This window comes from Populus alba, chromosome 16 (assembly GCF_005239225.2).
Source record: "Populus alba chromosome 16, ASM523922v2, whole genome shotgun sequence".
NCBI classification, from domain to species: Eukaryota; Viridiplantae; Streptophyta; class Magnoliopsida; order Malpighiales; family Salicaceae; genus Populus; species Populus alba.
Genome location: NC_133299.1, coordinates 11,345,341 through 11,359,559, shown reverse-complemented (window position 1 = coordinate 11,359,559; position 14,219 = coordinate 11,345,341). Strand labels below are relative to the sequence as shown.

Below are 14,219 nucleotides of genomic sequence, written 5' to 3'. Positions count from 1 at the left end.
GTTGATCCGACTAAGAAGAACGGTTTCATTAAAGGTGCTTGCCAAGACACTTATCGTTCCTATAGCTGATTGCTTCACACCGACTCTTAGAAATCAACTATCTTGAAGATAAAGCTATGATGATATTAGGTCAAGAATGGTCTACAAATGACTTTAATCGACTGTTGAAAAGATGCATTTGTCAAAAAGAATGAATGATTCCAGAAATTCCAATCAATGATTGCTAAATGTTTAGCCCCTTTATATGTTATCATGCCAATATTCATAGCCCAAGATGTTGTCATAAGTTCTTTGTTGTTGAACTTCTTTTCCAAAGTTTCAATGAAAATAATGAGTTTGTCATTCAATTGTGTTTATGACCAAGCATTATTCATTTTTTTGAGAGAGTTTTCTTATAAAGACTCACAAACACATCTTTGAAGCCTTGCGCGATCTCCTAGACGCAACTCATCTCTCTTACCAAAATTAATTTTCCTATTGGAGTTTTGAAAAATTGATCTGGCATTTTGATTTCAAAAACTAATTTGATGTTTATTTAAAAATGATATTTTTAACATTTTACTTGTAGAATGACAAGTGAATCAAGCAACTCCATCATTGAGATGACTAAATTATAAACCAAAAAAAAAGGAAAAAAGAAAAAAGAAATGAATAAACACCCTTACCTTATGAATCTTGAATCATATGTTTTTAAATGTATGAATAATGGTACGTAGTGAACTCGTTGCTCATAATTCATGAAATGCATCTTTGCAAAGACTAAAACATCATACTGGATGAGGTCAAAATTTATTGATCTTAACTGCTTGTGCTTGAAATGATGAAAGGCCATCTTTGTTATTCCTTTCACGTTCTGAAATAAGTACATCCCTTGCTATCCCGTTTTGAGCCTGAATAATTTTTCTTTCATAAAAAAAATCCCGACTAGGATCACATCCTACACTGGGGAGCAAGATAAAATTTTCAATAAGAAAAGAGAAAACACTGCAAGAAAGCCAAAAAAGGCATAAAGAGCCCAAGAAACTCAAATGCTAGGAGGCATGCCCAAATCACAAGAAAAAGTGATAGCCAAAACAATGTAAATATGTCCCAGCCAAAACAATGACAAAGGGCAAATAAAAGCGGCAAAAGAAAAGATGGAAGACATAAAGAGTCAAACTACTGATAGTGATCCTCAATCTTTGAAACCCTGAAACACTCTTTGAGCCTTATGAATCCTTTTCTTTCATAGCCAAAAACCACAGCCTACGTTATGTCCCTGTATAAGTCCTTTCTAATCAAGCAAGCAAGCAAGCAACCTAGAACAATAAACAATGCTCTCAAAATGCAAAGAACACTTTTTCATAAGATTCATGACATCAATAATAAACTACTCATTATTATTCATGCTGATAAAAAATAAATGATTCAAAAAGAGACAAATTTTTCTCATACAAAACCTCGAGCTTTTTTCTGAGCCCTTCACTTTGAAACAAAAGGTCATCTCATGATGTATTTTCACTAAAGATCTCATTGCCAAACACAAGAGCAAATAACCTCTTTTCCAAGAAAGAAAATAACCAATAAGTTACAAGATTTCAAAAGCAAATTGTTTTAGATTCACATCGAAATAATTTTTGTTTTCAAAATGTAAGATCAAGATTTTAAGATTCATTCTATACCCATATTCCTTCACCAAACTAAAAAGGAGAGAAATGAGAGAATGACCTTTTAAAACCATTATTCATCTAAGTCAGTGACATAACACACTTGGGGGCAATGACCAGTATAAGGGGGCAACATTGTATTTAAGGAAAATCTATCTTTTCTAGAAAAAAAAGAAGGAACATTTCCTACAACAAGACAAGGGGGCATTTTGGTTTATGAAAGACAGTTTGATCCTTTCAGCAAGTGACACCGAATGTTTTTAGCAGTGAGACGAGGATTAATGAATGATTCTCTTACATTATTTGACGAGACAGAAAATATCTAGCAAGCAAGTGGGTTACGATGGGCTAGGGGTGAGCAAAAAAACCGAGAAACCGATTAAACCGAGAAAACCGAGAAAAAAATAACCGAAAAAACCGAACCGAAAAAAAAAACCGAGTAAACCGATTATTTTTTTAAAAAAAAGGTTCGGTTCGGTTCGGTTCCGGTTTCAGAAACCTGAAACCGAAAAAACCCCAACCGAACAGAACCGGTTCAGTTAAGGGGGTACTATAAATACAAAAATGCTCTCTAATTTTCTTAACCCTAGCGCGTCCAGCCGTCCTGAGCAAACAAGCCGCTCCCTCAACCCTCACTCCCTCAAGTCTTAACCCTCACAATTCACACTATCGCAGATCTCATCTCATTCTCAAGTCTCTAACAAAATCAAATTAATCCGTCTTCATCTCCATTCTCCTGACTTCAGCCACATCCCTCTCCCACACAAGCATGACACACACCACACCAGCACACCTAACCTCCATTGTCCAGATCTAGCAAACCAGTCACCTCCCTCTCTCACACCCGACCTTGAATCTTGTCACAACTCATACCAGGTATGATTTCTTTTTTCTATCAACCTCTGTTTTTTTTTTTTTTTTTTAACATATGCTCTGTGATCTGTGTATTTGTTGGTGTATCCTTAAAAAAAATCAGTGTTTGAGCTTAGAGTCGTATTTTGGTTGATTTGAGATTCTGGGAATATGCTTATTTTGGTTGATTTGATTTGGGGTTTGTTTTTAAATGTGAGAGTGATTTATATCTCTGTTTCGTATTCGATTAGGTTGTTGCACAGAAAGTGAAAGAAGCTGAGATCACCCAGGGCCAGCAGGATTCGCTTCTTCTGGTATACATATCTCAACAACTCACAATCTAGTTTTCACTTTTTTTGAGCTCTTAATATGTTGTTTTTATAACTTTATTATTATTATTATTATTATTATTATTATTATTATTATTATTATTATTATTATTATTTGTAGTACAGTATACTTGTTTGAGGTTTCATTCTGCTAAATTTCGTGTGATTTAGCCTTTTGGAAGCATATTTTACACTAGTTTTTTCTTCCATTAAACACTGTGTTGAAGTTGTTGTTTGTATAAAATTTGAAAAATCTCTATGTATGTGTATCTGTGTGCATGTATTGTACTGTCTTTTAATTTATGTTTAGTAGATTTTTCTTGTGATTTTGCAAATTTTGAGTTTTGTGGTAATTAATGATCTTTTGAGTTTTTTGTGTATAACCAACCTTGAAAGGTTATTCCTTTTCCCAGAAACCTTGAAAGAAATTTTGATTTTCAGCTGTATGGATAGGAGAGCAGAACTTAGATTTGAGTTGATGTAGTTAACTAAAGTGGGAATTTGGATCTGGGTTTTGCTCATTTTAGTGGGAAAAATTATTGTCGAGAAATATCATTCAGTAAAGGTCCTTGTCAGTAAGCAATTAAGCATTAAGCACCAGCCAACATGTATATTCCAGCTCCTTGTTTTTCTTTCAGGGAAATGAACTACTGGACATAATGTGACAAATTCAAACAAATTTGCAAAGGAAAAATGAAAGACTAAAGAAGCCTTAATTCTTACCTGGATTGTTTTTACTTTCATCGGCATTTGTATGATGGCTTAGTGTGTTGTTGAACAACTTGAACTTGAACTATGTTATTAAACCAGTGCTGTTATTGAAAGAGTGATTTTCTTGAAATCACTTGCTTGATTTTCTCCAGTGTTTAGAATGTGGTGTAAAAATATATGCTTTCACAACTACTGCATCGATATCCAATTATCATTTAGAAGCTTGATAAAGGATCTTGAAATTTACAAAAACCTTGAGTTGGGTAATTTTTTTTTATATAAACTTGGATATTTTATTTTGTGATTTATTAATTAAAGTATTTGCAATCATCTAACATGTCTAATTTTTTATTTTGTAGATTTCGGTGGAAAGTAACATCTAACAATGAATGATAATTAGTTCAAAAGTTAATTTGATGGTAAAATACTACTTTTTATTTTTATATATTCTAATTTATTTTATCATGTTATAATTTTATATCTTGAATTCCAGCCAGGTATTAAGGAATCAAAGTGCAATATCTTGATGGGCTTTTCGATTGGATGATGTGCACAATGAAGATTTTTCATCTATATTTTTCGCATGAAGTTTTTTATTTTTTATCATAAGGTTATTTGTTGTTTCTTATTAAGCCCTTTTGAAGGCAATGTTTTGTAATTTAGATTTTAAATTGTGTGTTATTTAAACTCAAATGCAGGAAGAGTCCAAAACACAAATATTAAAAGTCTTGCAACATATGAACATAATATTAGCACTAATAATTTAATATAAATGAATATTCAATGATAGAAAAAGTTAAATATATTATAGAATCTTGTAACAAAATTAGATATGATAATATCAATTAAAAGCCCATTAGAAAGCCCATCAGAAAATCTAAAAAAAAGCCCAAACAAAAAATACAGGTTTTTTCGGTTTTTATGGCAAAATAACCGAACCGGACCGAACCGAAACCAGTCGGTTTGAACCGGTTTCGGTTCGGTTCCGGTTTGAATTTTTCAGACTTTCAAAATTTTATTTTGGCTACTTTTTTATAAGAAAACCGAACCGAACCGGAAATGATCACCCCTACGATGGGCATCACAAAGGCTGAGTTGTGCAAACAAATCTGAAAATAGACTTACATGGGCCAACTCGAGTGGGTTAGAAGCCAAATGACAAAGATGACCCAAATTAGAGGTAGCAAGTCCTCATCAGTCAAGCAACAAGAAGACTAAGAAGAAATGGGGGCCTATATTTCAAATCAGGTAAAGATGCATGCATATCATCTAAACTTTGAGACATTGGACAATAAGTTTTGCAAATTTCATATGAGAAAATTCCAGCGGAATCCATCAAGTGGAAGGCCAACTTGAAATGGCCAAAGATCAAAATTGCTGTTAAAAATTTTTCATTTTTAAGAATTTGTCATCTTGGGCAGGCCACCCATGAGAATTAGGCCACTTGAAAAAATCTCAGTGTTTTTCCACCTCCTTTAAATGCGTCTTTGAGCCTTTGATCATCATTTTTAGGGCCCTTTCAAGCTCTTATTTCCTTTAAATGCACCTTCGAGTCCTTGACCATCCAAGGTATTGCGTTTCCTAACCCTACCTCACTTTTTAAGAACGCCTTCGAGCCTTACCTCCCTTCAAATGCACCCTCGAGCCTTTGATCATCATTTTTAGGGCGCTTTCAAGCCCTCATTTCCTCTTTGAGCGCCTGTGAGCCCCCGCTTCTCTTCGAGCGCCTTTGAGCCCTCACTTTCCTTTTTAAGGGCCTTTGAGCCCTTGCTTCTCTTCAAGCGCCTTTAAGCCCTTGCTTTCTCTTCGAGCGCCTTTGAGCACTCACTTTCCTCTTCAAGCGCCTTTGAGCCCTCGCTTCTTTTCGAGCGCCTTTGGGACCTCGCTTCCTCTTCGAGCGCCTTTGAGCACTCGTTTTCCTCTTCAAGTGCCTTTGAGCCCTCGCTTCTGTTCGAACGCCTTTGTGCCCTCGCTTTCCTTTTCGAGCGCCTTTGAGCGCTCGCTTCTCTTTGAGCGCCTTTGAGCCCTCGCTTCCTCTTCGAGTGCCTTTGAGCACTCGCTTTCCTCTTCGAGTGTCTTTGAGCACTCGCTTCCCTTCGAGCGCCTTTGAGCCCTCATTTCCTTTTCGAGCGCCTTTGAGCCCTCGCCTTCCTCTTCGAGCGCCTTTGAGCCCTCGCTTGCTTTTGAGTGCACCTTTGAGCCCTCATTTTCCTTTTTTTTTTTTTTAACTTGGGTAGGTCACCCATCACAATGAAATCATTTCTAAAAAAAGAAAAAAAATGGGTCGTCTTCCAAATGACTTGTTTCTTGATTTCTACATCTCTCTGTAAAGGTCGTGTGTCCATCTACTGTTTTCAAAGTTTTCAAGACTAAAAAAAAACAAATAAAACAAAAAAAGTGGGTCATCTTCCAAATGACTTGTTTCTTAATTTCTACATCTCTATGTAAAGGTCGTGTGTCAATCTACTGTTTTTAAAGTTTTCAAGACTAAAAAGAAAAGAGCAAAGGTTCTTTCTGTATCTACTTTTCTTTATAAATTTACTACACAAAGCTAAAAGAAAATAAATTTTTTCAATATCTTTGCATAGTAAATATTATAAAGAGGGGGCAATTGTTCATAACCCAATTTTTGACCATTATTATTATTATTATTATTATTATTTTATTTACTGAAAATGATAAAAAAAATGATGATAATGATGAAAAAACAAGTAAAATAAAATAAATGAAGAATGAATTAAGATTTAGGTTAGGGGCAACATGATTGGAAGTTTTTGGGTTTAATTAAACTTTGAAATTAATCTAATTAAGCTTATAATTAATTTAATTAATCAAGTCAAGGGTTTAATTGAAGAATGGATAAGTTTTGAGACTTAATTAAGCTTGAAATTAATTTAATTCATCCAATCAAGGGTTTAATTGAAGAGTTGATAAGTTTTGAGACTTACTTGAGCTTGGAATTAATTTAATTAATCAAATCAGGGGTTTAATTGGAGAATTGATAAGTTTTAGACTTAATTGGACTTGGATTTCATTAAATTAATGAAATCATGGACTTAATTGAAGAAATAGCAAAGTTTGGGGTTAATTGGAGGCACAATTGCAGCAGATTAAAGTACAAGGACTAACTTATAAAAGGCGCCGAAATGCAGGGGCAATTACAGTTTAAACCAGGGACTTAATTATAAATGTTTCGGAACTTCATGGGCCAAAACGTAAATGGCCACCGCATCTCAAGACAGCGCCGTTTCAAGAGACACTGTTCGTCTTCTTCAAAACCAGAAACGGACACTGCACGATCCTCAGTCCCTCATTATTTTTGCAAACGGTCGGTCACCTCATTATTTAGAGGTGACCGCATGGCATTCTCTGGCTATATAAAAGCTAGAGATAGGCCATGCACGGGGATGGGGAAAAAAAACAAAAAAAAGACGGGACGAAGAGAGACAGAACCAGGGGAAAGTTTTAGTCCCTCAACCAGCAGAAAATCCTCGTGCTTTTACCACCATTGTCTTCGTCTTGAACGGAGAAGACTGGGCAGAGACACAAAAAAGGAAGAGAAACTGAGGAGAACAGGAAAAGGACAGGGAAACGAACAAGATAGAGGAGAGCAAATTTTCCGCCCCTGTTTCTTCTCAAAGGAACAGAGGTTGTCCTCTGGCTTTATAAAATCCAGAGAAGGCCACGGAGAAAAAAAGGGATCACTGCAGTCTCCATCTCCAACACCAGAGATGGAAGATCGACAGAAAACAAAGAGACGATAAAGGGAGAGGACGAACAAAAAAACACAGGGAGGAACAGAGACCGGAGAGGAGAAACAGAGAAATCACAGAAGGGAGATTAAAGAGAAAACATAGGCAAATAACGAACAAACAAGGGGCTGACTGAAGCAAGCTTCAACGGGGAGAGGAATCAAAAAACAATGAGGGGCTGACTGAAGAAAGCCTTCAACAGGGGATTGAACACGAAGGAAAGTCAGGGGAAGGAGACTAGATACAGAGAGAGAGGAGGGAGAGAATCCTGAGAGCAGAAGAAAGCAAGAGATAAAGCGAAAGAAGGGAGAGAACGTCGCCCGGCCAGCTCTCCATCACCGTCATCTTCATCTCCAAGTGCAGCGCAGGTAAGCAGCGTTTTCCTTCCTTGCATCTTAATTACATGCTCCTGTAGGTAAAAACAGAAATAATGGCCAGCCGGGTCAAGCCTGTGACCCGGCTAGGCCTGCTGGGTCCAGCCCAGCCATGTGGGCTGAGCTGGGCCCAGCCCAAAAAAATAAAAAATAAATAAAAATAGAAAAAAATAAAAAATGTGTATGTATGAATAAAAATAATGTAAAAATAATGTAAATTTAATGGTTTATTCACTGACGTCAGAGTCAGGAATAAAAATACCGGTTTAAATTTATATTATTTTTATTCGTTGTATTTTATTTTATTTAGCTAGAAAAATAAAAAATATATGTGCATGCGTAAAAATAAATTTATTTAGATTTATTTATTCACTTATGCTAGAGTAGAAAATAATAAATATTGATCTAATTAATTTTTGTAGTTACGAATTTTTACCAACGTTAGAGTTGAAATTATTCGAGCTCGAATATTCACTGGCATCAGATTCAGGAATATTATAAAAAAATCATCATAGCATAAACTAATAAATATTTAGCAAATTTAAGACAAAATCAGCAATGCAGTCTGCCTTAGACAAAATGTTTAAGAGGTGATAATATCTTTTCTTTTACGCAATTAATCCTGAGCCGTAAAATCTCTGTTGACTAGTTAGGTTTCCTAGTGACCATAATACTAGGTGGTGACTCCTCAAACAAGACCTTTTCCCTTAAAAGAACCGGATACCAGAAATCTATTCTTTTTTCATATTCGAGAATTAATTTTTAGAGCCGCTGCTGCGATGTCGGATAATGGATTTGAAAAACAAAGTAAAAGAAGAATTAACATGGAACCAAAAAAAAAAAGAAACAAATGAATGAATAAGGCATTGATTAATTATACCTTAATGGTTAGGAAGAAGAACAAACTTTGAGAAAGACAAATATATTAATCCAGGTACCCAAAGTAAGCTAAACCCTTCATCATTAAAAAATAATCCAGTTAATGTTACCCTTAACTACAAACAAATCATCAATTTAGCCACAATTATTATTAATAATTTCACAAGATATAAACCATGTCTAAGAAGTTTAAACAAAATTAGTTTCTTCATTTATTTTAATAAAATATATGGTTAATAATTACACAATTTTCATGATAAGAAAGATATTTTCTTGAACATCTTTTGAGCATACCATTACTCCTCATGTAGTTGAAAAGGATCATTGTTTTATTTCTGATAGTCAAGGTCAAAGAATCATCTTAACCCAATAGCTTAAGCTGTTAGATGAGGTTCCAAGATATGATTTATATTATTTTCTAACACACACTCCCTTAAGTGAAAGTTTTTTCGGCTTGAAACTTACATAGGTTCACATTACATTGTGCTTAATTTTTATCAAATAAATAGGGATGGTGAGATTCAAACTCGTGACCGTTTGGTTATTCAAGACTCTGATACCATGTCAAATAACTAATTCAACATAAAAATTTAAACTGTTAAAGGTGAGATTCCAAAAATATGATTTATATTATTTTTTAACAACCAAAATATAGTTCAACTTGAATTCACACAATGGTAATATTATATACCAAATTTCAACCATTTCAATTTAATTTGACAAATATAGACAATTATATATATATATGAATTAACCACCAAAAACCTAATGGTGAAACAAAAGATGAAAAACACTAACAAATTAACATGAGAAGTGGAGGGCTAAAAAAGGAAACAAAATTCAATAATTTGAAGACATGTGCTCTAAAATCTAAGTCTTCATCGAGGTGTAGCATCGTACCTACACCCACCACCTTTTAATGAACATAGGTATGATGAAAGACATGAACTAAATCACCCAAAAATAAACGACAGCGACCAACTCCTGCTAAAATGAACTAAATAAATATATAGCGAAATGGATTCCTAACCTAATTAAATCATCAAAAGAATAAATAATTGGTTGAAAAAAGCAATAATGAATCCGAGGTGGCGATGGGTGCAGCACGTGGAAGACAAATCAAGCATCCAAACCTCTTTTACAAATCGACAACGATAAACAAGTCACGAGGAAGCACTGAATCTTTGTCGGAAGGCAACAACGTGAAAGAATTCTGAACTCTCTCTTTCGTGAGAAAATATAGGCTCGCCGATAACTTAACTTTTCAGTTTTTAAATTTATTTTTTTCAAATCATCATGAATTTTTTAAAGATTTATATAATTATTAATTTTAAAATTTATAAAATTAGTTGAAATATTTAAATTCACTTCAACAATGTCAAAGCCTTATGTATTAATTTTTTATTAATGATTTATGAAAGATGTAATGTAAATCTAAATTGTTTAACGATGGATTAACCTAAAATACCCTAATTAGAAATTTATATTACAATAGACTTCCTCGTTTTCAAACAAAAACAAAATTTAGTGGCATAATAAACTAACTAATTTTTAGTGGAGCATAGAATATATTTTGGTAAGGTGGTGGTATAGTTAATTTTAAAAGTATTTTTCAATTGAAAATATATTAAAATATTTTTTTATAAAAATAAATAAATTATATTAACATATTAAAATTATTTTTAAAAATTAAAATAAAAATTCAGTTAAACCCTCTAAATTAGAAGGTATGACAATGCAAGCACGGGATGTGAAACCGTGACCTCAAACAAGTTCCCAGCTCAGAAGCCTCCGTTTTGTGTGTGAAAACTGGAGTGGTTTCCGCTGCCGCAAAACTAACGTCCACCTCAACCAATGTGCCACGTAATAAAACCAAACCCCAACGGGGCGGCCGTCAGACTATAATTTCGTAAGCCAATCCACAGACTATAATCTCATCTCTCCACTTCACCTTCTCACACGCTCCAAAACCAAATTCAGTTATTCTTTAGTCCCTGGTTTCAAGAAATGTTGTGGCTAGTCCTTCCTTTTTGAAAATTGATAATTTATTTTCTTGACTCTGACTCATTTTAGCCCTTTTTATTAAATCCCGAATATTCCCTTTTGATAGTTAAATTCATGGAGAAGAAAAGGAACATACAAAATGGGATCCAGAGAAAGATTAAACAAGCGATAAAGGACTAAATTATATATATATTTTTTCTTTTTTTTTCTATGTAAGCAAGAGATGGAAAGTGTTGTTTTAAATGCTGCGTTTCTATAAAATCCTCATCCAAGTCCCTCGCCCTATCCCAAGGGCAACTATAAAACAGTACTCCTAATTCTGTTCCATTTCGTCTTCTTCTCTATAAACCTCCAACTCGATCTCCACCGTTAGATAAATGTCTGCATTTGTCTCTACCGTTGGTGCTGGTAACAGAGGGCTGGTACTGATTTTCCCGCCCTTTTCTTTATGTTCTCAGTTTTACCTTTATGTTGTGTTGAATTTTATAGAGTGAGCCCAATGAATCTTTTTCTTGTTTTTAATTAAAAAAAAAAAATGTAGCATTGTTTCTAGCTTTTCGATTTTACTACACAAGCAAGATTCGTTGTTCTTTGTAGAGAAAGTAGAAGATAATCACATGATTATAAGTTTAGTTCAAGAACCTTTTTCTTTTTGTCTTGTTTTTCTGTTTGAAATTAGATTGAAAGAGATGGAGTTGGTGCTGTGCTTACAGTGTTTTGGTTCATCGATGACAAAGAAACAAGTTTCTTTTTTGCAGTTGAATTTAAAAGGCGCTGGCTCTGGACCCTTGTGGCCAACCTCTGCATTCTTTGACAAAAGCTTGAAAACGGTACTGGGCTCAAAGATCACCAACCAGAGGCTCTTGACACGGAATTTGAAGCTTGCTGCCGAATATGATAAGGAAAAGCAGCCCTCGAAAGACAAATGGAAGGGGCTTGCATTTGACACATCTGATGATCAACAAGACATTACCAGAGGTAAGGGAATGGTTGACTCTCTCTTCCAAGCTCCCATGGGGACAGGAACTCACTATGCTGTCATGAGCTCCTATGACTATACTAGCAAAGGTCTAAGACAGTAAGTAGATCAATTTTTCTTAGTTGAAGATCCAGGAACTTGATTTATAAATATTGTTGGGGATAACTATGCTTGATCCTTGTTATTGGGCATGGAATTTTGAACCTCGAGGTCTTATTGAGCTGTATTTAGGTACAAACTGGACAACAATATGGATGGTTTCTACATCGCATCTTCATTTATGGACAAAGTTGTTGTTCACATCACCAAGAATTTCTTGCAAATCCCAAACATTAAGGCAAGTATTTGACTTTTCCTTTTTTGTATTTTTGAGAATTATTCAACTTTTTAGTATTGCTATCTTGACAAATGCAAAACAAATAATACGTGGTTCATATAATAATTATTGTAACAGGTTCCCCTCATCTTGGGTATCTGGGGAGGCAAAGGTCAAGGTAAATCATTTCAGTGTGAGCTTGTCTTTGCCAAGATGGGAATCAAGTGAGTTGATATAATTTTCGCCTCTCTCTCTGTTTTTTTTTTTTTTTCCCAAGGATTTTGGTTTCAAGTTCAAGATATAAGAGAGGAAGCCCAGTTTTGAAAAATTTGTCTACAAATACTTGAATGCTTGCTCTCTGATATTATGCTGATGAATATTCAGCCCCATTGTGATGAGTGCCGGAGAATTGGAAAGTGGGAACGCTGGTGAGCCTGCAAAATTGATCAGACAAAGGTATCGTGAGGCAGCGGACATCATCAAGAAGAAGGGAAAGATGTGCTGCCTCTTCATCAATGATCTAGATGCAGGAGCCGGTAGGTTTGGAGGAACTACCCAATACACAGTAAACAATCAGATGGTTAATGCTACCCTCATGAACATTGCTGATAACCCGACCAGTGTCCAGCTCCCAGGCATGTACAACAAGGAGGAGAACCCCCGCGTTCCGATCATTGTCACTGGTAATGACTTCTCCACGTTGTACGCCCCTCTCATCCGCGATGGCCGAATGGAGAAATTCTACTGGGCCCCTACTCGGGAAGACCGAATTGGTGTGTGCACAGGGATCTTTGGCAGTGATGATCTTCCCAGGGAGGACATTGTCAAGCTTGTCAACACTTTCCATGGGCAATCCATTGGTAAGGTTTACACAATTATTTTATATTTACTCCTAGAAAAGTTTTGATCTAATAGTCAATGGTGCATTCAAGCCGTGCAATCCAAACCACGAAACAGCTGAAGAAAAGCATATATGGTTGAGCAATTAAACTAGTAAATAATTGACTGAACACGTTTTGCATTAGAGTGAGAAGAACAACTCTCGAACTTCAAGCCACTAGTTTTCTGATTAAGCCATGTTCGATTTGGTTTTGATTGTGAGACGTGATTTTGTTATACTAGAATATGAATGCTGATGACTATCTCTGTTTTGAGTGTAGACTTCTTCGGTGCACTTAGGGCAAGAGTATATGACGACGAAGTGAGGAGGTGGATTTGTGGTGTGGGTGTAGAAAATGTTGGGAAAAGGCTTGTGAACTCAAAGGAAGGACCTCCAACGTTGGAACAACCGAAGATGACTCTCGAGAAGCTCCTTGAGTATGGCAACATGCTTGTCCTGGAGCAGGAGAACGTGAAGAGAGTCCGGTTGTCTGACAAATACTTGAAAGAGGCAGCTCTTGGAGATGCAAATGAAGATGCCATGAAGAACGGAAGCTTCTATGGTTAGACCATGGTCCAAATTAAACGCCTTGATGAGATATTTACATCTGGCTTTAGGATTGTGCAATAAAGATATCAGAAGAAATAATCAAGCTTTTCTATAATTTTTTGGACACAGGCAAAGCCACCCAACAGGTCAACATTCCTGTTCCAGAAGACTGCACTAATTCATTGGCAGAGAACTTTCATCCAACCGCTAGGAGTGATGATGGCAGCTGCCTCGGTCACTTTTAGGCCTTGCTTATAAATGTTATTATGTCGTTAAGATGGTATACTCTAGAATGAGTTAGCAACTCTGTCACATATATTGGTTTAACTTATAATTGAGTTAATAAAGATGATGTACAGGCGCAAAAGGTACGGGAGGGAGCTATCTCTACAATATTCAGTAGCTTTTGGTACATTTTATTTAGTACAAGCGGAATGAAGATAATTGTTCATAGACTCCTTTCAATTTGGTTTTTTACTTGGTTGTTTTGGGGCTCAAGTTTTCTAATAGGTTTTAAGGAGTTGAAGTTGATATTAATGATATGGGATGAAGGGTATAGAGTGTTGTATATTTGGAATTGGTTTTACTTACTTTTATAGTTGCCTTCGTTGTGATCAACCTCTTTTTTTTTCCAAAGCCTTTTTTTCTCCATGAGTGCGGAGATTCTAGCACTCTTCACTTATTGATCTATACGCTTTGCCATTACCACAACATTAGTGAATGACATTGCCAAACTACTCATCACATGTTTATAGTACAGCGCCATGAGCGTGTTAGCAAATGAAGTAACCATTTCATTTTCCAAGAGCGGGGGAGTATTCCCTTATGCTTTCATTATTCCTTTTCTTCATATTAGACAAGTTGGTCCTACTAAGAGCAATGTTCATGTTGTACTTGTGTTGTTTAACAAAAGCATCTACTAAATCTTTCCATCTACAGATATTGGTG

General features: G+C 35.4%; 1 protein-coding gene and 1 long non-coding RNA gene across 2 annotated transcripts; both read left to right on the top strand.

Moving 5' to 3' along the window:
• The first annotated feature begins 2,000 nt into the window (after positions 1–2,000).
• Positions 2,001–4,231, top strand: LOC118045004 (uncharacterized). Its single transcript, XR_004686903.2, has 4 exons — positions 2,001–2,522; positions 2,750–2,812; positions 3,898–3,957; positions 4,032–4,231. It is a non-coding gene; the product is annotated as an uncharacterized lncRNA (long non-coding RNA).
• Positions 4,232–10,706: 6,475 nt separating this feature from the next.
• LOC118045002 (ribulose bisphosphate carboxylase/oxygenase activase, chloroplastic) lies at positions 10,707–13,860 on the top strand. The gene is made up of 7 exons (XM_035053481.2): positions 10,707–10,969; positions 11,306–11,625; positions 11,758–11,863; positions 11,981–12,066; positions 12,227–12,702; positions 13,003–13,284; positions 13,401–13,860. Exons 1-7 carry the CDS (start codon positions 10,925–10,927, stop codon positions 13,514–13,516), a joined length of 1,431 nt encoding a protein of 476 aa, XP_034909372.1. The 5' UTR covers positions 10,707–10,924; the 3' UTR covers positions 13,517–13,860.
• Positions 13,861–14,219: the final 359 nt, after the last annotated feature.

Excerpts from the sequence above, each read along its gene's own strand:
- LOC118045002 (XM_035053481.2), top strand. The coding sequence starts at position 10,925 with ATGTCTGCATTTGTCTCTACCGTTGGTGCTGGTAACAGAGGGCTG. Across the intron at positions 10,970-11,305 it reads GTGCTGGTAACAGAGGGCTG|TTGAATTTAAAAGGCGCTGG; the intron begins GTACTGATTTTC and ends TCTTTTTTGCAG. Across the intron at positions 11,864-11,980 it reads TGCAAATCCCAAACATTAAG|GTTCCCCTCATCTTGGGTAT; the intron begins GCAAGTATTTGA and ends TTATTGTAACAG.